General features: G+C 31.2%; 1 protein-coding gene across 19 annotated transcripts in view; it reads right to left on the bottom strand.

The window, feature by feature from the left end:
• Window positions 1-21848, bottom strand: part of LOC119606497 (potassium voltage-gated channel protein Shab) — a 230448-nt gene that overhangs the window by 91903 nt on the left and 116697 nt on the right. For all 19 annotated transcript variants that reach the window (XM_037961167.1, XM_037965703.1, XM_037967900.1 and 16 more), the window contains 2 exons: window positions 6777-7241; window positions 5293-6673 (listed from right to left, as the gene is read on the bottom strand). In XM_037961167.1, the coding sequence (XP_037817095.1) occupies window positions 5293-6666 (1374 nt within the window). In that variant the 5' untranslated portion in view covers window positions 6667-6673; window positions 6777-7241. The remainder of the gene's footprint in view (window positions 1-5292; window positions 6674-6776; window positions 7242-21848) is intronic.

The following is a 21848-nucleotide window of genomic DNA, read 5'->3' as shown; positions in this document are numbered from 1 at the left end:
AGATTTATATAAAATAGGAAAAAGAGTTTTGTTGAAAATTATCATTTATTTTATATAATTTTTTACAAGTTTATAGTAATAACTTTAACAAGAATTTGCTTTTAGGAGATTTTTTTAAAGTTTTCCAATAATTTTGCTTTTAATTATAAAAGTTTTAGTTGATAAAAAATATAGGGAGTTTAAATAGAAAGAAATTTTCTCTTAGGAAAACTATAAGTAAGAGTAATCGCTTTCTTTTGCCTATTATTATGAGAAGTATACAATTATAGAATATAAGTTAATTGTATATTATGATGCAACTAAAAATATGCTACAAAATCTAAAATAATTTCCTTCAGTTAATGTTATATACATTTAAAAGTCTTTTTAAAAAATATTTAAAAAAAAATTAGATCTAATTGAAATTAGTACTAAAGAAAACAAATATTATTAAATAAAAGATATTTTATATACATACATACATGTGTATGCTTTAGATGGCCTAAGTAAATCTAAGTTAACTCTAAAGCATAAAAATATGCTATGCAAAACATATTATTATACATCCTAAAACTATACTATTATATTTAAATCCATTTAGCAATATGATTTATATATTTAATCTAAAATTAAATTCTCTTCTTTGTTATTTAATATTTTCAGTGAATTTCCTCAATGAAAAGTATTAAAAATAAAATAAAAATTTTACAAAATCATAAATACATTGAACAAAAGAACAAAAAATGAAAAATTATGGGAGATGTCCCCAAATATGTTGTAATTATTTCCATTTCGGGTCACTAACTTCTTAAACAAGTTTCAAACAAAACAAAAAAAAAAAAAGCGCACCTAAAGGCAATTTGTTAAAACTTTTACAGTGTTTATCTAGAGCAAATCGAACTAGTTAAGGGGCCTCCAAAAAACGGCTGTTTTGTTTAGAATGAAAAAAATTAAGATATAAGCATTTTATATACAGATCAGCGTAACAGTAGAAGCTTATTAAGGCGGTGAGTGGTTGAAGTCGATTTTCGATTTCGTTAATGCTTGCCTATATACTAGATAATGCTTAAAGAGTTCTGCTTAAAAGAGTTAACAAAAATAAAGGTTGAGAGAGAGAGAAAAAAAAACACAATATGGAAATGTATTACAACACGAATTTGGCCACTTCTCCCCAGAGATCTTTCTATCATCAATAATTTCGAGGATTTCTACAGCACACCTGCCGCCTGGTCATATCGCTTATTGCCCATTCCCAAACATTGTTGCTTGATGTTGGAAATATTTTTACATTAAAAACTCTGATTGGTTAACAAACAATAGAGTTTTGCAACGTTTTTTTTTTTTAGTATTGCGTTCATTTTTCAGAACGTTTTCATTTGATTTTCGTTTATACTGTGTGCGGTGAATTTACGGTTTTTTGCTTTAGCGTTTTTTTACTTTTTGGTTAATTGTTCTTGTTGTTATTGTTGGAAAAAAGTTAATATTTTGCATTAAAAATTGATTAATAGTTTAATAATTAAAAGAAAGTAAAATGATTAGTTATTTAGCAAATAATTATATGATTTTTAACAAAATACTTAGTCTAAAAAAAGTTAAACGATTTATTTTTATGTTATTCTAAATTTGTTTGTTTTTGCATCATTATTATTAATTATGATTGAGAATATTAAATAAAACTTAAATATCAATAAAAAAATCAAAAAATAACGAAATGCTGGTAGTACGAACTCATAAATAACAACAAAAGAGATATTAAAAAAATAATTAATTATGTAATTTAATTAACAAAACAAGGTGAAATGTTAATGGGACTTTTGGGTAATTATTGGGAGTAGGGGGAAATATTAGTCCCCATCTCATTATTGTAGTTTTACTGCTGTTTGCTGCTACACTCACACATTTTATAAAATTTTATTTAAAACAATTTAGCAATTAATTGCATTCTAACCATTGGCATTAGTTTTGCCTTTAACCAGTTGAATTCTATTTTTGATTTTAAGTATCTTCAGTATAATTTAAATAGCAAGAATTTAGATTGCCCTTGTTGTTTATTAGTACGGAAATTTTGAAAGAATAATAATTTTACAACATAAAAAAATAAATACATAATTAATAAAATATAATTCATAGAAATATATCGGAAGTATGTAGTATATTTTAAGTTATAGAATGAAATAAATAAAATTAAAAAGTTTTAGAAAACGAAATATGCATAAACCATTACAACATGAAACATTGAACGGTTTTATATGACGCACACAAATATGTATCTCGAAAAAAGAACACACTCTTCTCGATATCAATCGATCTGAATTATACATACATACAAACGTATTTAACAAAATATTGTTTCGGTTTTCCATTTTTGTAAATTTAAAGACACAAATTTTTATATCTGAAAATCTATAACGGCTTTTATATGGGAAACTTTGAAATCCTATGAATACACTTCTTATGGCGGACTAGCAAGTAGTGGAAGTGGTTCTTCCCATAAAAATCAAATGTAAAATATTGTTAATATTTTTTTACGTTAACAGCCGAAGAGATAAACAGATGTATCTTAAGCGATTCAGAAGATTATTCAGAAATTATACAAAAAAATGTTTCTTCACAAGGGGCTTACTTAATATGAACATCTTCTCGATAACTTATTAAATTACACTTTTAATAAAAAGCTATTTTAAGGAATTCCTGAATTTTGAAAACATATCGATAAATTTAGATATATTCATTTTTCCAAACTGTGGACTTATATTATGAATTGAATATTTTTCGGGCTCGAGTTCGAGTCTCACTTTTTTCCAAATTGTAATGATATAGGACCTATCCTCACAATATTTGGTAGAGAGATTTTGGCTAATATGAAACTTATTTATGTAGAATTTCAACGCTAAACTCGCATTTTTAAACAAGTAAGAATTTATAGTCGGGCATGGCTGACCATATGATACCCTACACCAGTGATTTTGTAACAAATTTTGATTAATTTTATAAAAATAAAGTACTTAATTTCATTTATACCTTAATTCAGAAATATTTTAACAACTTGTTGACAAAAAAGGGATTTTCTAAAAGAAGGGTTATAGAGGAGTTGAAGTAAAAAAAAAAATTTGGTAGAGATATTTACGTGTTTATAAGTAAATTTTGATCATCAAGTCATTTTGTGAAGGGGACTTAATATGGGCGATAAATTAGGCCCGATCATTACGAAAATCAGCAGTATCATTAAGACTTATATAAAACTAAGTTTTGTCAATTTTTGGAGTGATACAAGAACATTTAACATATATATGAACTCTAAAGCCCTATTCTGGGGGTACGGTTGTATGGAGGCTATACGAAATAATGGACCGATTTCAACCATTATAGGCTTCGTCCCTGGGTCAAAAGAAAGGTATGTGCCGAACTTCATCTAATTATCTTTAACATTGTGACCTGTAGAGTGCTCACAGACGGACGGACGTATACTGAGCCGATTGGTATACTTTAAAGAGGGTGTAGGACCAATATTTTTGGGTGTTACGAACATCTGCACAAACGCTTAAAATCCTCCCCACTATAGTGGTGTAGGGTATAAACAGTTATGACTTTTAAAGCTTGTATGGGGCTATGCGAAAACGTGAACCAATATTGTCCATTTTCAATACCAAACAAACTTTACCCATGGGAAATATATTCAAATCAAGCCTCTGTTTCTCTTTCCGTTCGAAATCTATCGTGCTTTCAGCAGACAGACTGACGGACGGACAGACATGGCTTGATCGTCTTTGAATTTTGATTTTTTGTAGGTCTATGACTAATATTTCTATGTATTACAAACGAAATGACATATTTTTTGATGGCGGGTATAAAAAGCTCGTAATATTTGATCTAACTCAATAATGTAGAATGAAATTGAAATAAGGACTTCGTTACAATTCCCATATTCCATTTCTTCAAAACTTTGCGTTAAATAGATGATGTGTAAAAGTGACAAAGCATATGGCACAAGAAGATTGTTGATGAAGAGCCGTAGCAGGTTGAATTCCAAAAAAAATTTTTTTTTACAATATTCTTTTAATTAAAAATATCATTACAATTTGGAAAAAATTTATCCCCAAGTGGTACTCGAACTCGATCCTAAAAAACATTCCATTAATGACATATCGACAAATGTTTTAAAAACTTTTTTAGTTTGATTACAAGTTTTTCATACACCAAATTGAAAGTAAATCAGAATTGATTATAGTTGGAGTAATCTACCGAACTTAATCAGCCTTGAAAAGAACTAAGTGTGCCAATTGAGTACTCTTTAGGAAGTGCAAAACAATATTTTCTTTCGATTATTTTAAGTAAAATTATGAAAATTAAAAAGTAAACAACAAAATAAACAAATAAATAAACAACATTATATTTTAGAAATATTTTTTTTTATTTGTTTTAACTTCATTGCTATTTACAGCAGCATATGACAGCATAATTGTTGAAGAATTTTTTGTAAGCTGTGATAGCGATTTTTTAAAGAATAGATATATTTTTTTGTATACAGTAGAATATTTGATAAAAGTTGAGAATTAGTTTCAGATTATTTTGTTAACTTTTTCGCACAACAAACAACAAAGCATAATAACAATATTTAACTCAATAATGATAAAGTAATAACAATTAATAGAAATTATTAAAGATATATATTTAGATTAAATTAAAAGAAACCTTAATTACTTGTTTTTTACTATTTATTGTAGTGGTAATGGTGAAGTAAGGCAGTTTTTACAGCATTTTTCATAAGAAAAACCAAATGAGATTAAGATTGTAGTTTTTTGTAGTTTGAAATTGAATTGAATAAATATGTAATTTTTACACTATGCCAGTGAGCAAATAAAATTAATCTTAAGTGCTTTGAAGATGTTTTTAAATCATCAATAAAATTTTAGAATTTTAAAATAAATTTGTCATAAATATTAACAATCCATGAAAAAACGTTTTAAATTGTTGTACATTGCTTTTTGAAACGTATAATAAATTTACGAAAATTTATTACCGGTTCTCAGGCATATTTGTCCAAATATAAATTGACAATTTTAGGAAATAGTGTAAAAATTATTATTTTTTTTACTAAATTTGTGAAAATGTTGAATGAAAATATATTAAACTTAAGATTTAAGAAAAATAATAATTTTAAAATTAAAATAATTTAAAGAAAAATAATAATTACTTAAAAACGTATAATTTGAATTAGTTGAAATAAAAATAAAGTAAAGTTAAATATACTTAATTTTTTATTAATAGTTTCTCAAATATCATTTAATAAAATTGTAAATCAATCGAACTTACCCTGGCGGCAAAACTTGTATTCGGTTTTTCTAGCAATTCCCATAAGTATTTCTGATATTCGGCGCATTTACCTTCACCAAATTCTTCTTCGTCTCTTTGTCGTAGCGATTCGGCTTCTTTACGCATTTCTTCGTGCACGTTTTCTTTGCGCTGATGGTATTTGTGCTGACAGCACGACTCCAGGTAGAGTTCATCGACGCCCCAATACTCGAGATCATCGCTGAAGGCCAGCACACACATCTCGTCGACAATGTGTAATTTACCCGTACGATAGAAATTTAAAATGGAACTAAAACTTTTGGGATGGCGATCGAAGAAATACTCGTTGTCGACCAGCGAATAGTCATCGCACAACTCTATAATGGCTTCATGGGTCGTGCATTCGTGAAGGCGGCCGAGACGTGTGTGGGGCAGACGTTCGAGGGTGCGCCAGAGGACTTCGTGTTTGACACCGCCCACATTGATGGATACGCGACTGTTCATTTGCTTCGACTGTGCTATCATAAAAGGTTCCGGCGGCGGGATGGAGGACATTGATCTGGAATGTGTCCGTTGTAGAGCGCCAGCATTGATGGCGCCCTGGTGCAGTTGGGAAGTAGTGGGATTCGAATGTGTGGGTGAGGTGATGGGGAATGGAGCGTAGCGTACTTCTTTGCCAGTGCCCGAACCAGAAGTTGTAGTCGTAATGGCCGTGCTGCCAGGCACGCCAACCAGTGTGACATCGTTTGACCAGCCGACAGCACTCGCCGTACTGCCACCTGCCATACCACCAGCAGTGTGTGTAGTTGTGGCGGATGCGCCAGCAATGCTGCTACCATCAATATAATCCATGTTGCCACCAGTAGCGGCGCTGGTATTGATGCCGGCACCTCGCGCGGCTGTAGTACCTTGACTAGCGTTATAAGCAATACTGCCAGCTGTTGGGATAGATCCATCGCCGCCAATGTATGCACCAGTTCCACCGGTTCCCATCGCCCGGCCCCAATCGACATTACCGCTGGTGTCGTAGTAGGGTTGATTATCACAGCCGTCTCCGATATTGGCCGTTGTGGTAGTTGATGTTGCACTGTTGCGTCCAAGAGTTTCGTTATCGATCCAGCTGTTGGATTGTTGTTGATAGTTAAATTCCTGTTGCTGTATTTGCTTTTGTTTTGGTATGATTTGTTGTGGCGGTTGTTGTTGCTGTTGCTGCTGTTGTTGTGAATCACGTTGTATTGTTTGTTGTTGTTGCTGCTGTTGTTGTTGGCTTGTAGCCTGTCCACCATGCAATTGTCCCACCATTTGTAATACTCCATTATTGTATTGGGTCGGTGGTGTTGACGCACCCGTTTCCCAGCGTACCGTTTCACGGTCTCTATCACGTTCGCCGACCATAGAACCGCTATTTAAAGAGAAAGCAAAACAGTTAATAAATATTTTTTTTTCAATTTCAGATTTAATTTTCATATACATTTAAGAAAAAGCTAAAATTTTCATCAACTTACCGCTACATTTCATCTATTGATCCTTTTCTTTGTTAACATCAACCATTAATTCATGAAAAACTGAATAATTTAACTAGGTTTTCGATATTCTAGGAGTTTTGCACAGAAAAAATTTGTTGTCCTAGGGTTGTTTGTTGTTGCTGTCTTTTTAACTTAAATCACAGATTTTTCTTTGTTGAGTTCTTTCTTTTGAGATGTTGCAACAAAATATATTTTTTTTGTTCTAATGAAGTTTTCTTGATGGACTTATTATATTTAGAATTTACTTTATTACAACAGACTTTATCTAATTATATACATATTTATGTACTCGCATGTAAATATATACATATGAATGTATGCAAGTATGAATGACGTTGTATTAATTATAAGTTATATTTTATTTTAGCTTTTTTTTATATTTGTGGCAGCCAAATGTGTTTTGTTTGAAATTTATATCCTCCACATGGAAATGATGATATTGGTCTGAAAATAAAATAAGAAAAACGAAATTATTACCCGATTAATTAATATCTTTTTTTATCATTCAGAAATATATTATCAATATTTTCTGTTTGATTATTTATTGCATGCGTGGTGATTAATAGATTATGCAGGAATTTGTGTGGTGCATATATCCATTTGATAACCGTTTCATATTATGTACCCTACTAAAGTTTGGAGAGGCATTTTAGCTTTAAATTTAGGAAGAGTATATTTGTAAAAAGTTCAAATTTGATCGGAGTCCCCGGCTTATGTTCTAAGGATAGAAGCAAATATTCAACCCCCAAAACCATTTAAGATATGCACCCAGCTGTATTCACAAAATAGATTTTATTTATATTATTTGAACAGCTAAAGTGTTTCCAATTTAGTTACATAGCAGAGCATAGGGTTCAATACAGTTCGTTGAATTCAAGTGAAGCCTGTTTTTAGGGTTATTTTAATTGTTTGGCATAAAAAGTAATGTATTATTATCTCTTAATCAATAGGGGTGTAAATCAATAATAAAAATATAATGATAAAAATATTTTTACATTCTCTTAATACACGTAGCTAAAAGGAAATATTATGGGGATTATTGTATAATATAAAACTAAAATTATAATTATATTGATAAACATATTAGCTCGCTTTTTAATTTTATAGATGTTTTGATCAGTGTACGTTTTTGCAGTGTATTATAAAACTATATTGCAGTAGGTATTTGTCGATATTAAGAAATTGTTTAATTTTTCGAATTATAGACAAATAATATTTTCATTTTAGTTCCAATATCACTTTTAATTTTTAAATGATCAATTTGGTGATTAATGTCATTAGGGACATAGTTCGTAGCGCCCGCTAATAGGAGATAGTCCCACCGAAATCCAGTTGTACAGAAAATCTGATAGTACACAATAAGTAAAAATATACTTTATCAACTAACTCCCCAACCTCGAGAATGAAATAGGGCCCCAAAAAGAAATAACTAAGTCCTTAAAAATCGTTGTTGTTTTCCTTAATATAACAATTCGGGTACTTAATTAATTATCGGTTTGGGGATTTAGTTCATTGTAAGTACATATTACGATCGCCTGCTCATATGCTAAGTTAAGTAAGTAATTTCGGCATCTACCATTAGTTTTCACAATTTTTTTCCGTTTGTGTTAAAAACAAAGTTCAAAAACAAGTAATATGTTATTTCTAAGTCATCACTAGACTCCTTATCCTTCATTGAAAAGTAAGTAGAAGTCAATACCAGGGTTTTCCTGGGTATATTTATACATATATAGTTTATTAATATATTTAAATAAACTTGAACCTTAATATTTTGTTTTAAACTTAAATGCGTCTTTTACACAAACATTTTAACATATTTTTTTTTAAAGTGGGTTAAGGACATTCTACTAATTGTTCAGTCATTATGCAAATGCATTATAATTATGGAATGTCGGCGTGCGTGAATGCAGGTGTATAGAAACATGAATATTATAGTCTAGGTGTTGACTAAATTAGAACCTGTTAATAGCACATATTTTAATTAATGAAACGTACAGTTTAAATAACTGGGAAAACTTTTATATATGTACATTAGGGTTGCCACAAAATTGATTTATATACAATGTTTGTCCTGACGTCATTATGTGATGATTAAGGGATAAAAATTTAATTTTATAATTACATACATATGTATTTCCATATTTCTTACCAAGAAAATATACGAAATTTGGTATCGAAGACGCGAAGACGTTTCATATGTCTTCGCGCTTTCAATGCCATAAAAATATTCTTCAAGGTATTGGTCGGAATTCAAGATAATTTGACACGTTCGCTTCTTTAGGCCAAAGTTTTAAATCGGTACATCTAGATCCCAAACAAACAGACACTCCGAAAGATATTATTTTTTCCAATTGTATAAAATATAACTTTTTAAAACAAAATCTTAAGGCTAAAGTAATACTTTGTAAGTTATTACCACAATCCTTCTAAGTAATACACACGATATGTAGTAGTCACCGAAAAGTGAGTTATTTGGTAAGTACATGTCATTACCATGTCTTTTTTCAGATTTATCACAAAAACAGTTTTCATAAATTCAACATGCTCCACAGTTTTTCATTGACTGAATGTAATTTAAACATAGAATGACACATGAAAGCGCTTGTAACTGCTACATGCTCCAATAATCCTCTACTGAACAATATGAAATCACATTTAGAAACCATACGATTTACAATACCAGCAACACTTACATTTGGTGGTTATGAAAGACATGAAGAAAGTAGGTGCACATTAAACAACGCCATCAACCAACCAACTTATGCCGTGACATTATCAAACAAGAAATGTGCAACAAAGAAAATGAAACAACAATGCAAACAAAAATTATACGTGCCACTGGAAACAAAACAAAAATGCGAAAGAGGATGTCGTGTAAGTACCCACTTACAACATGGGCAACCACAAGTACCATCCGTCGTACATTTAAAAAAAAATTCAATATACATAAATAAAGTGTATATACTAAGTAAATATGCATACTTGGGTATAATTTTTCTTTTGAAAATTTAAAATTTAAGATCAGGAATTCTGTGCTGGTCCCTGTGAAATTGCTTAATGCTACACGGACTTCAGGAACAGATTTTCTACAATTAATAAAGGTTCCATGTTAGTGGTGGAATTTCACATATCTAGAGATATGCTTTTTAAATGTTCTTTTTACATTTTAAAGAAATGTGATATTATTGCAACAATCCCATATCCAAGGTGCCCAACTTTGTTGATCTCTGGATCCACACGGTCTATTCGAACTCTACTAGAATGATTGATTATTTCTTAAAACAAATTAAAATTTAATTATTTAATTTTATTATGATTGCAGAATAATTTACATATTTAGGGCTGTTTAATTTGTATTCGGAGGCTAGTATAAGGCCTAGGTGAAATCGTGAATCGGTATTACTCATGCCGTTATATAAGAATCAATATATTCATAATAATAAAACCACCCTAATATAAGTATTCTTTTATATACACCTTTCTAAAAGTTTTTGTTAAATGTTTTCATATATTCATATATTCTTCATCTTCAAAATGTTTTTATGTATTCAGTACATGAAGTGAATCCATAAACAGCTGTAAAATATAATAAACCGGGTAAAGAAAGCTCAAGTATAAGATACATTTTTCATAAAGTATATATTTTTAGAACGAAAAATAATATTCAATAATAATACACAGAAAAAACTGAAAAACGATTTCAATTACCAAAACCTCGTTTTCAATTATTTTATTTTTTGAAGTTCAACCTATAACAAAAATTGTATATTCAATTACTACTTATAATTGATTTCGTACACAAAATTTTTATTTTTTTCTATTTTTGTTGTTGTTAAATACCTATTTGATTATACATTTTTATGAATCAAATACAAAATGAATTGAACCCTTTTAAAATTTTTGATTAATCGTTTAATTGAAAATTTTTTAAAATTAATTTTTTCTGTGTAATAAAAAAATTAAAATGAAGCTCTTCAATTTATTTTCTACATCCTAAAGTATTTTCTTAAGGTGACTTTCAAAATACTTGCTATTGATATCGAAGGACTCTTACCACTATCAGGATCTATGCAGTACATATTTCGAAAAAATTTTCTTCTGTAAGATTTATTGTTTTTAAGTTGTTGCATATTTAAAGGTCAGATACAAGTACTTACATACTATACAATTTTTATTGTAAAATATTACCAAAGGCTACGACGACATACATACTTGCGTAGAGTATGTATTCAATCACACAATTTTGTGTACACTCAAAAAAATACAAATATGTATTTGTCACTAATTATAGATATCAGGTGAGAAATTCAAAGAAAATTTTTAAGAAAATACTTTGGTGCAAAAACATTCCGCGGCAAATCGCTTTTCTCAAACCTTTCTCGATTTGAAATTTTCAAAAATTGTATGAAAGTTATAACCATAATGTACATAAATATGTTACATCACATCCAAAGAAATAGACCTAGGCCTCCACGAGGCCTGTTGTGCGCTTCTTTTCAGTGTGAGAACTGAACCCATGATCTCCGGTCTAACAGACTAGAACAGTAACCATTAACTCCCCGGAGGTACACAGCATACTTAATAAGAAACAAGTAGGAAAGTATAGTCGGGTATGGCCGACCATATGATACCCTACACCACTGAGTATGTTAAAAATGTGGACTAGTTTTAATAACAAAGCATTAAAGTTTTTACCTTAATTCCAAAATATTTTAACAATTTGTTGAAAAAAGTGATTTTCTAAAAGTTATATGGGGCAAGGGTTATATGGGGGCAAGTGTAAATATGGGCCTATACTTATAAATTTTGGTATATGGCTTTACGTTTACATTAGAGTTTTGTATGCTGGATTTCATCGTGATACTAGTGTCTATTAGTGAATTATTGACCTTCAAGTCATTTTCTGAAAGCGACTTTGTATGAGGGCTACGGTCAAATAAAGTCCGATAATTACGAAAATCGGTAGTAGTATTATTAAGACGTATATAGAACTAAGTTTTGCCGATTTTTATAGAGATACTACAATATTTAACATAATTATAAACTCAAAAGCCCTTTTCGGGGGCTAGGGTTGTATGGGGGCTAGGTGAAATAATTAACCGATTTCAACCATTTTCAATAGGCTTCGTCGAAAAACACGTATGGTCCAAATTTCATCAAAATATCTTGAAAATTGCGACCTGTATCTTGCGCACAAAGTTTACATGGACAGCCAGCCAGCCGGACAGACGGACAGACGGACGGACGAACATGAAAGAAATTCTGAGACGATGGGTATACTTTAAGGTGGGTGTAGGACCAATATTTTTGTGCGTTACAAACATCAGCACAAACGTATAATAACCTACCCACTATGATGGTGTAGGGTATAAAAAATAATTTATGTAGAAAATTTAGAAATCGCCCGTCTGTATACAGTAGTTTAAAAAAAATATTATATTAACTTTTGCATTTTCGGTTAGATTGTTATATATTGCAGCATTCAAAATTGTTGTAATTAATTCGAAATTTTTTGTAGACATTTTTATGAGTGTATTAACATTTAACTTGCTTAAATGTGTACGTGTGCATGTAAATAAATACGTAGGTCATCGTATTAAATACTGATGGAAATATTGTTCATTTAATTTTTTCTCTAAAACCATAAACTTTTCAAAGTTTATGCAATTACGTACCAACAAAAACAACGCAACTTATTTATTCTTAAAAATGTAGAAAACTTATTACATGACATTTCCTTAAATACTTGAAGAAAAACTACATTTAAATTCAAATCTAATTGCTTTAACTGCAATATGTATGCAATGTTTTGATTGTTGCAGCAAACTCTTAATGCCGGTCTTAGAAAAGCTTAAATTTACTGGCCACTTAATGTTAAACTTGTAACAAATTTGTAATGATACACACATACATATGTACTGTATACATACCCAGCAAAAGCTTACATTGAAAAGTTAAGAAGTAAAAATGCTAAAACATTAGAAGCAGGTACTTACCACGCTCGCTTATAAGGAGTTAAGTAAGATGTTTTATTTTTGGGAAAAAATTAGCTTAATGGAATAAGTTTACTGCGTCTACTATTAGTTTCATTTCGTTTTTGCCAGACTCAAAAGTAAGTACTTACGTATATAGTTATTTGTAAGTCATTACTAGACTTCTTCTAAGTAATGTGGGCGGTATGTAATAGTCATTGAAAAGTAAGTTATTGTGTAAGTACAAGTCATTACCATATTTTTGCTGGGTATGTATAAGTAGATTAAGGTCATGCTCAAAAAAAAAAAATTAAAATACAATTTTGGTTTATCCCGCTACAAGTAACATGAAACAATACGTTTAAATTTAATTTGTTAATTTCCGTTAGGTTTGAAATATCAAAAGGTAGTTTATTAATAAATCAAATTTCTTTGCTTTAGATTCTAAACTTTAAATACCCCGCAATACGGAACTACTAGGTTAAATAATAACTTTCTGAAGCACAAGAATATCGAGGTGCTTTACGCGAACACCTGCCATGTTGGCCTATTTCACGGTGGTCTTTTTCATCCACTGGGTGAGCTAAAATATAATGACTCACCACCGCCCCTTTGTGTATCTTACACGCAGGTGGCAATACGCGAACTTTGCTCAAGTACTCGAGCTATCTAATCTCTTGTCATAGTAGTCCCGTTGAGGAAGAACAGGTGTCATGAGCAAGCTCAATCTAACCCCGACAAAGGAAAAACCTTATATGTCGCTCAACCACACTACTGAGATGGCTCTGTTGGTTCGGCATCAGCACCTAGGGGACGTAATTGGTAGTCCGAAACACGGAACATTTTAATTGACAAGCTTTATTCCACCATGATGGGTCATTTCATCATGGAAACATTCCCCGGGGGGTCGCTTTCTGAAGCACAATGCAAAAAAAGTATCTACTCTCTAGATAACTTGAAATCAGTGACTAAACATGACCAATGACATAATAGATAAGTACGAATTAGATTCAACCAGGTGGTTAGATATTTGTGGAAATTATTTTCTTATAAGGGTACAAGGACAAAGAAAAGGTGTTCGAAACCCCGTTAATTTGTTTTTTTCTTATGGCATACTAAAAAATATCTTCAGAGGGAAAATAGACCTTAAAATCTCTTAATTTTGACCTGATCTTTCAAAACGGAGTATCCAGTAGATTTTATTACCCGAATATAAGTTGACGTGTATCGAAGTTTGTCTGTTGTTTAAAAATTTTTTACTAACAGTATTTTTATTGTATCTAGTTATTTAAAGGATTTGTTCTAATTTGTACTCTATTTAGTTTAAAAAGGTTCTAATAATTTGTATTATTAATGTAGTGGCCAAAAATTTGTTATACGTAACTATTCCAAGGGTGTACTTTGTTTTTATCGTTTTTTAAATTTGTTAAGTCAAAGCTAAAGTAACCTTGCAATTTCCGAAAATGTTTGTGGTTTAGCAAATAGACAAGACAATAAATATTGTAAACTGTTTTGTTCCACTTAAAAAAACGGAAATATTACCAATAAAATTTATAGAGTAACACATAACAATAAAAATAAAAACATTACAATGCCATTCAGCTAATTATTGTCTAAAATGTAAGTAGTTGGTATTTATTCGTTTGGTTTTGAAAAAACAATAACATTTTAAATATTACAGTGTCCGCGTTTTGATGGAGACAAAAAGTTAATAACAAAAATTAAATATAAAGGTACAACAAAAGATATAAGAATCCCTTGAATGAAATGAATGTGGAAGGAAGAACAAAAGAGATTTGGTTAAAAAAAAAATAAGTTTTTTTTAAAAAAATATTTTGTCTAAGCTTAAGTTCGTTGTTAAATAAAAAATTTTATGAAATTGCACTTTGTTTTATACGAGGATTCGTAATAATCGAGTTGGTTATAAGTAGAGTTTGGGAATTCCCGGACTTTTTAATTTCCCGGGAAACGGGAATGAAAAAATTCATTTCCCGGGATTTCCGGGAATCCGGGAATTTATATAAAACTTAATTTATAACTATAATAACAACATTTTTAACAAAAACAGACAACTTTTTTTATAAATTTTGCGATATCTAAAATATCCCTCTTTTGAGAACATATTTAAATCAAGCCTGTAGGTAAGGTTGCCAGATTCCGATTCGCAAAAAGCTGGGCATTGGGTTTTTAAAAGCTGGACAAAACAAAAAAAGCTGGACATAAAAAATACAGAGAAAATGTTAATTTTGGTTTTGTGTAAATAATTTCACAGTGATACACCAAAAAAATGCAGGGGTTCTCATATAACAATTCCGTTTTGTTATAGTCCATAGAGTACGAATATATTTTTAGTTTTCCCCGATCACTTCGTTAATTTAGTTTTTAAGAGCAAAAGATTTGAAAAAGCGCCATTTTTGATATAAATATATAATTATATAGGAGTATAGGTCAAACATGGGCCGATACTCATTCAATTTGGGAAAAGGATATATTTTGTAAATAACAGTTAGTTATGTTGAGATTCATTGCGATACAAATGGTTACAAGTCAATTTTAGACGTTTAAGACATTTTTTGAAAGGGGGTTTGTATGGGGGCTAGGGTCAAATAAGGGCCGATCATAACGAAAATTTGCAGTGTCATTTATACTTATATAAAACATATTTATGCCAATTTTTAGAGAGATACTAGTATATTTGACGTAATAATGGCATAAAATCCCAAATCGGGAGGTACGGTTGTATGGGGGCTAGGTGAAATAATGGGCCGCTTTCAACCAATTTTAATAGTCTTCGTCCCTGTGCCAAAAAACAAGTTTGGTCCAAATTTCATCAAATTACTTTGAAAATTGCGGCCTGTACCTTGCGCACAAGGTTTACATGGACAGCCAGCCGGACGGACGGACATGTCTTAATCGACTCAAAAAGTGATTCTGAGTCGATCGGTGTACTTTAAAGTGGGTGTAGGACCAATATTTTTGTGTGTTACAAACATCAGCACAAACGTATAATACCCTCCCCACTATAGTGGTGTAGGGTATAAAAATCGTAAACGTAATAAACGTAAGCTGTACGTAAAGAAATTGACTATCGCTCGCAATCATATTTATTACGACATCAGCTGTTCCAGTGTTGAGACATGTTGTCGGTGATGATAGAAGAGGGAAATCATAACTTAGTTGTATAACAAATGTACAAACAGTGTTGGCTAACATGATTTGACAAAGATAACATAAAAATTATTGCCCAAGTTATTGCAGTGTACTAAAAAAATTCTATTTAGCTGGACAAATTAAATTTTAGCTTGAAACTGGACAAGCATTAAAAAAGCTGGACAATCCAGCCAAGTCCAGCCAGGCTGGCAACCCTACCTGTAGGGTACTATATGATCTCAATATTCGCGGCAACATAGTAATATTCTTCCACTAAACTCTTATACTACTACTTCCCTATTATTTAGACAATGCAAGTATGATCTGTCCTTGTCTTTGTTTGGATCCCTCTGCATAGGGGCTTTTATGGAAATGAACAGCAGATGAGTTTGCTAGAACGGGATCAGCTTTTGATATCTACAACGCCGTTTCAGTAACAACTCCGTTAGGTATTAGAAAGAGCAGTATCCTCACATTCTTTCTTCAGAATGTGGAAGATAGATGGAAGGCATTGTGGCCTTCTTTCAATTACACATTATAACCCGAATTACACGATTGATATCAGTAATAACAAGACACTGGGTGCTAGGCAGATATGCAAATCGGCTTGAGCTACCCTGCAATGAGTACTGTCGCAGTTGTAGGGAAAAGGAAGAAACTGTCTTCAATCTTCTCTGTGAATGTCCCTCTCTAGCCTCTAAGAGAAACTGTTGTTTGGAAGTTACTTCATTGCCAACCTTGGAGAAATAGTTTGCGTACCATAGGACTACTAAACAGATCATATACTTCATAGGCAGAGGAATAGTTAAATATTAAATTAATAAAATTCTTTCATAATTCTTAGAATTAGTTAAATATAAAAAAAGATCAACTTTTCCATTATTTTGTGGAAAAATGTCGAGCTACTGAGATAACTCAAACGCTTTCCACAGTCGTTGACTTTAGAAATTCTTCCATGTCAAAATGTTTTGTTCTGTTTGTACTTGCTTCAAGTAAGGCTTTTATATAGATTGATAGTTTGTAATTAAGGATTTTTTTCATTTCCTTCTACACCATTAATGATGTTTTGTAATTTGTCTTTAAAAAAATCTACGATAAATTATAAAATCGCTTATTTTTTTCCGTTTTCCCAGGAATAATTAAAAAAATTTCCCGGGAAATCCCGACAAACTTTTCCCGAGAATTCCCGGACGGGATTTCCCGAACCCCAAACTCTAGTTATAAGAGATGTTTTTTTTTTTTGTATGAAAATAGTTACTAAAATGTCTGGACTTGAAAAATAGTTCGTAATAACCGAGAATTTGTTACAAACGTGTTTTATTTTATGTGTCATATTAAAGTCTTTTATCTAACGTTATATTTTCATAATTTTATATAAATCATATCAACCAGTAATATAAAGAGACCGTTTCTAATTAGTTGACCCCAGCTGTAGGAATTTATATATGGATATATGTATATATGGGCATCTCCATAAAAAGTTAAACCACGACTGAACAAAATTAAACCTTGAGCATTTTGGAAATTTTTTTGTATGATCTTTTCTTGTACCAAAGACGTAGGTTCAACTTCTTTTTGAATATTTTTGAAATCGGTCCATTATTACAAGTATCGCGTTAAGATCATAATTATGTATATTACTTATAATACTATCCTTTTAAAAATATATAATCGTATACCATACTGCCGATTATCATAACGATCGGACCCCATTTGACAATAGTTTCCTGTTTTGACACCATTTTTTTCAACTATAAATTGCTTAATATTTAATACATACATGTATGTATTTACGTCGGCCATGTCCGACAGTACTTTCCTACTCCTTTTTATTTCTTTCAGGTTGTGTATGCATATATTTGCAAAATATATATTTTATAATCTAAAAAAAAACTGCAAAAGAAAAAATTTACACATATAATGAGTTACGTACGACATTGGAATATGTTCATTATATAATTATCCTAATTTTTTGTAATTTAAGAAATTAAAATAAAAAAGAAACACTTACACAATCCGTAGAATTATTTATATTTTTATATGTACTTTAAAAACACTTCCGTTTTTACTACTTATGATATTCCCTTATTTTACTTCATATTGAAATTTCAAGTATTCCTCTTTTTACACAACCTACGAACGATGGTATGGAATTTCCCATATATATAAATATAAGTAGCTTTAGTTTAGTTTTTCCATTTAATGTGTTGCCCCAGTTTTTTAACAAACTTAGAAAATTTATCTACGATGACCATTAATTCAAAAACCCCAAAAGGTTACAACACAATTCCCGTAAGTGTTACTTACTACTAGTATACTCATATACATACGTACATACATATAATTTAAATGAAATTTGTCTTTTTTACTCCTTATATTTTTATACCCTACACCACTTTAGTGGGGAGGGTTTATTGGATTTGTGCTGATGTTTGTAACATACAAAAATATTCGTCCTAGACCCACCTTAAAGTATACCAATCGGCTTAGAATCGTTTTCTGAGTCGATTAAGCTATGTCCGTCCGTCCGTCCGTCTGGCTGGCTGGCTGTCCATGTAAACCTTGTGCGCAAGGTACAGGTCGCAATTTTCAAGATAATTGGATGAAATTTGGCATGAATAAGGACGAAGCCTATTGAAAATGGTTAAAATCGGTCCATTATTTCACCTAGCCCCCATAGAACAAAACCCCCCGAAAGGGCTTCTGAGCTCATAATAATGTTAAATATACAGATATATAGGTAAAATACGGCACAACTAAGTTTTATAGAAGTCTTGATGACCCTGTCAAATTTCATAAAGATCGGGCCACATTTGACCCTAGCTCCCATACAAAGTCCCCTTCAGAAAATTACTTGAATGTCCCAAATTAGTTTATAAGCTAGAAGCACAAATATCGCGATGAAATTCAGCACAATAAAATATTATGTCAATATAAATATATTCACAAAATTTTATCGGGCTTGGTCCATATTTGCCCCTAGCCCCCATATAAAGCCTCTTTCAGAAAATTAGTTTTTCATCCATAAATTGCTTAAATGTATCGGAACAAGGGAATATTGAAGATAAATGCTTTATTATGAAAAATAAATCACATTTAATGTTCATAACTGGTGTAGGGTATCATATGGTCGGCCACGCCCGACTATAATTTCTTACTTGTTTTTGTTTGACATCGAGTAAACTTAAATATTCGTGCAATGCAACAAGTTTCAAGGACAGTCTAGACACTAGAATAAAGTTTTTATTATAAAAATAATTAACAAACACGTTTATTAAATAGAGGTAGTGTCTTTGAAGGATATTAAATTATTTAAACGTTCCAATTAAAAGCATAATTTATTACTGATTTTATATTCTAGTCGTTCAAGGATAAATAAAAGTTCATTCACTTGTATTTGAGAATACTTACCCAGCAGTTCGGTCGAACAGTTACGAACTACGTATTTAACCAACCACTTAGGGCTACTCCTAGCCACCGACTGCCCATGTGACTAGCTATTTTAACATGTGCTTGTCCTACGAGAAAGTCGATCGTCGCCCCATAGATTACGAAGAATCAGATAAAAAGCTTAAATTTGTTTTGAAATGTCCAAGCTCTCGCTTATAAAGGGGACACTAAAGTGACGATTATCTTCACCTTCGTTTACAAAGAGTACATCCTTGACGAAAGACGAATTAGAGTCAACCAACTTTTTGTCGAACTGCTGGGTAGGTAAATATGTATGTATGTAAGTGTGAAATAAACATACTTTCTACTACAACAATTTGGATTGATAATGCTATAGTAATACAGGTTTAGACTTTAATAAATTAAAAACATTATAACTTACTAATTATTTGGCATTGAGCATTGAAAGTATTTGAAGTGATTTAAAATGTCGAATATTCCATATTCTGAGGTCCCATTATTTAAAAGACGTCATTTGATAATACTGATAAAGGCCATTTTCTATATGAAGTAAGTCTTATTAACAGGGAACATGCTGATGGACATAGCTGGGTTGCAATTACATTAACAAATTTAATTCTTAGTTAAAAAAACTATACAACTCCATTGGAGTTTAAAATCACTCAACATTTATTAGTCATATTTTGTACAACTTAAAAGTATGAAATTACTTAATAAAGCAGTTTTGGCAGTTTATTACAACATGCCTTTGAAAATACCTTGTTTATAAAATAAAATTGGTCAATGAAATTGAAATTAAACTAACAAAAAAGAAATGTTCATACACATACATACATATACACACCAGGATATGAATTTATTTTATGTCAAGCTCATAAACACGAGCGCAAACTTTGAATTTTTGGGCAGTAAAATACAGTTTATATTAAAATGCCAAAGAATAGAAAGTAAAATTACAACGGAAGAGAAATAAACTATTTTAAGACCTTTGAAATTGTACAAGCAAAAAATATCCTGACCAAGGCCAATAGTCAAACATGGCATGCAAAACTTCAATAATTTTCCAATTTTCACCTACAAAGCAGAAGTACAGTTTTGACTTGATTTCATACCGCTTTTTGTATAAAGCTTTTATTTATAGTATTGCCAAAATGTTGTGATTGTTAGTGGTAAGAGAAGTGTGCTTAAGGAGGTGTTGAGATTAAGTGGTTGCTATCGTTATAAATTTTGGTACAAAACCTAAATTATATAAGAGGGAAATTTTGATTTATCCTATAACGCTATAGTGGGTAGTGTATGATGTATTTGTACTGATTATATTTTACACAACAATCGAATTTACATCAATCCACTTAAAATATGGCTTAATTTTTTTTCTTGGACCAGCTCTCTGGGTATGGGCCCTATTCATGCAGTGTATTGTGTTGTAATTAAGACAATATGTAGCTTCTGGGAGGAAGAATAGGGGGAGTAGTATTTGTGGACATTTGATTTAAATCATTTTACATCGAAAGAGGTGGAGGAAAAGCTCTGTTCCACATGCGGACGGTACGACGTAAGAATGAATTTTCTCTATAATGTGTTGGGAGATTCACAGGCCAATCGACCGCAAATGGGTGTGTTTTTGATGATAGACGTGTATTGCGCAAAAATAAACGGGTATCGGGAACAAGTTCCCTAATATCAGAGGAACACATTCCATTGTAATTTGGAAACAGTGCAACAGTGGAATACACCCCATGTTGCGATGATGATCTAATGAATCAATAGAGTTGGATCCCTACTGCCATCAGTGAGTATCTTCTCTCTCTCCTGTACTTGGTCGATTAGCTCCAAAATAGACTTTGAAACTCCGGCCATTATATGAGATGGCGTCATGAAATAATTCCCCAAAACAAAAATGAAATAAGACCTAAAATTTTGGGACTTATTTCATTATGAAATAATTCCCCAATTTAAAAACGTAAAAAAGCCCTAACAAAATGAAATAACTTCCTAAATTAAAATGAAATAACACCCCACTTTTGGGGATTTATTTCATATGAAACAAATATCTAATTTTAAAATGAAATAAGTTCCCATTTAAAAGTAACAAATTATGGAACAAGTCGGTTTTGGTGACATTTCTAAAAAAAAGTATGTCGCTCATTCTTTCTTTCGAGTGGGTCTTCAAAGTTTACAACAATTCAGTTTAATCGCTTAATAAAGATTCCCTTAATAGCTGGGCGCAAGGACTTTCTACTCTATGGTATGTCCAACAACGGCTTCGCTTAATAAATATTTCCTAAATAGCCGACCTAAAGCCGAACACTCTTGATACAGGGAGAGTGTATTCTTAGCGAAGCCAGTGTCTAATGTACCCCAGAGGATAAAACCCTTGCGCCCGGCCGAAGGCCGTCTATCAGACATATATTTTTTATTTCGTGTGACAAAAGTAATATAATGAAATAACTCCCCAAAAATATTTTAAGGGATTTATTTCATTTTTGAATTTTGAGGAATTATTTTATAATGAAAT

The sequence above is a fragment of the Lucilia sericata genome, unplaced genomic scaffold (assembly GCF_015586225.1).
Source record: "Lucilia sericata isolate MDLA Ls3-8-SP2 unplaced genomic scaffold, ASM1558622v1 Contig000000F_arrow, whole genome shotgun sequence".
Taxonomy (NCBI): domain Eukaryota; kingdom Metazoa; phylum Arthropoda; class Insecta; order Diptera; family Calliphoridae; genus Lucilia; species Lucilia sericata.
The sequence above is the reverse complement of the archived record's forward strand: the minus strand, read 5'-3'. Positions and strand labels throughout refer to the sequence as shown.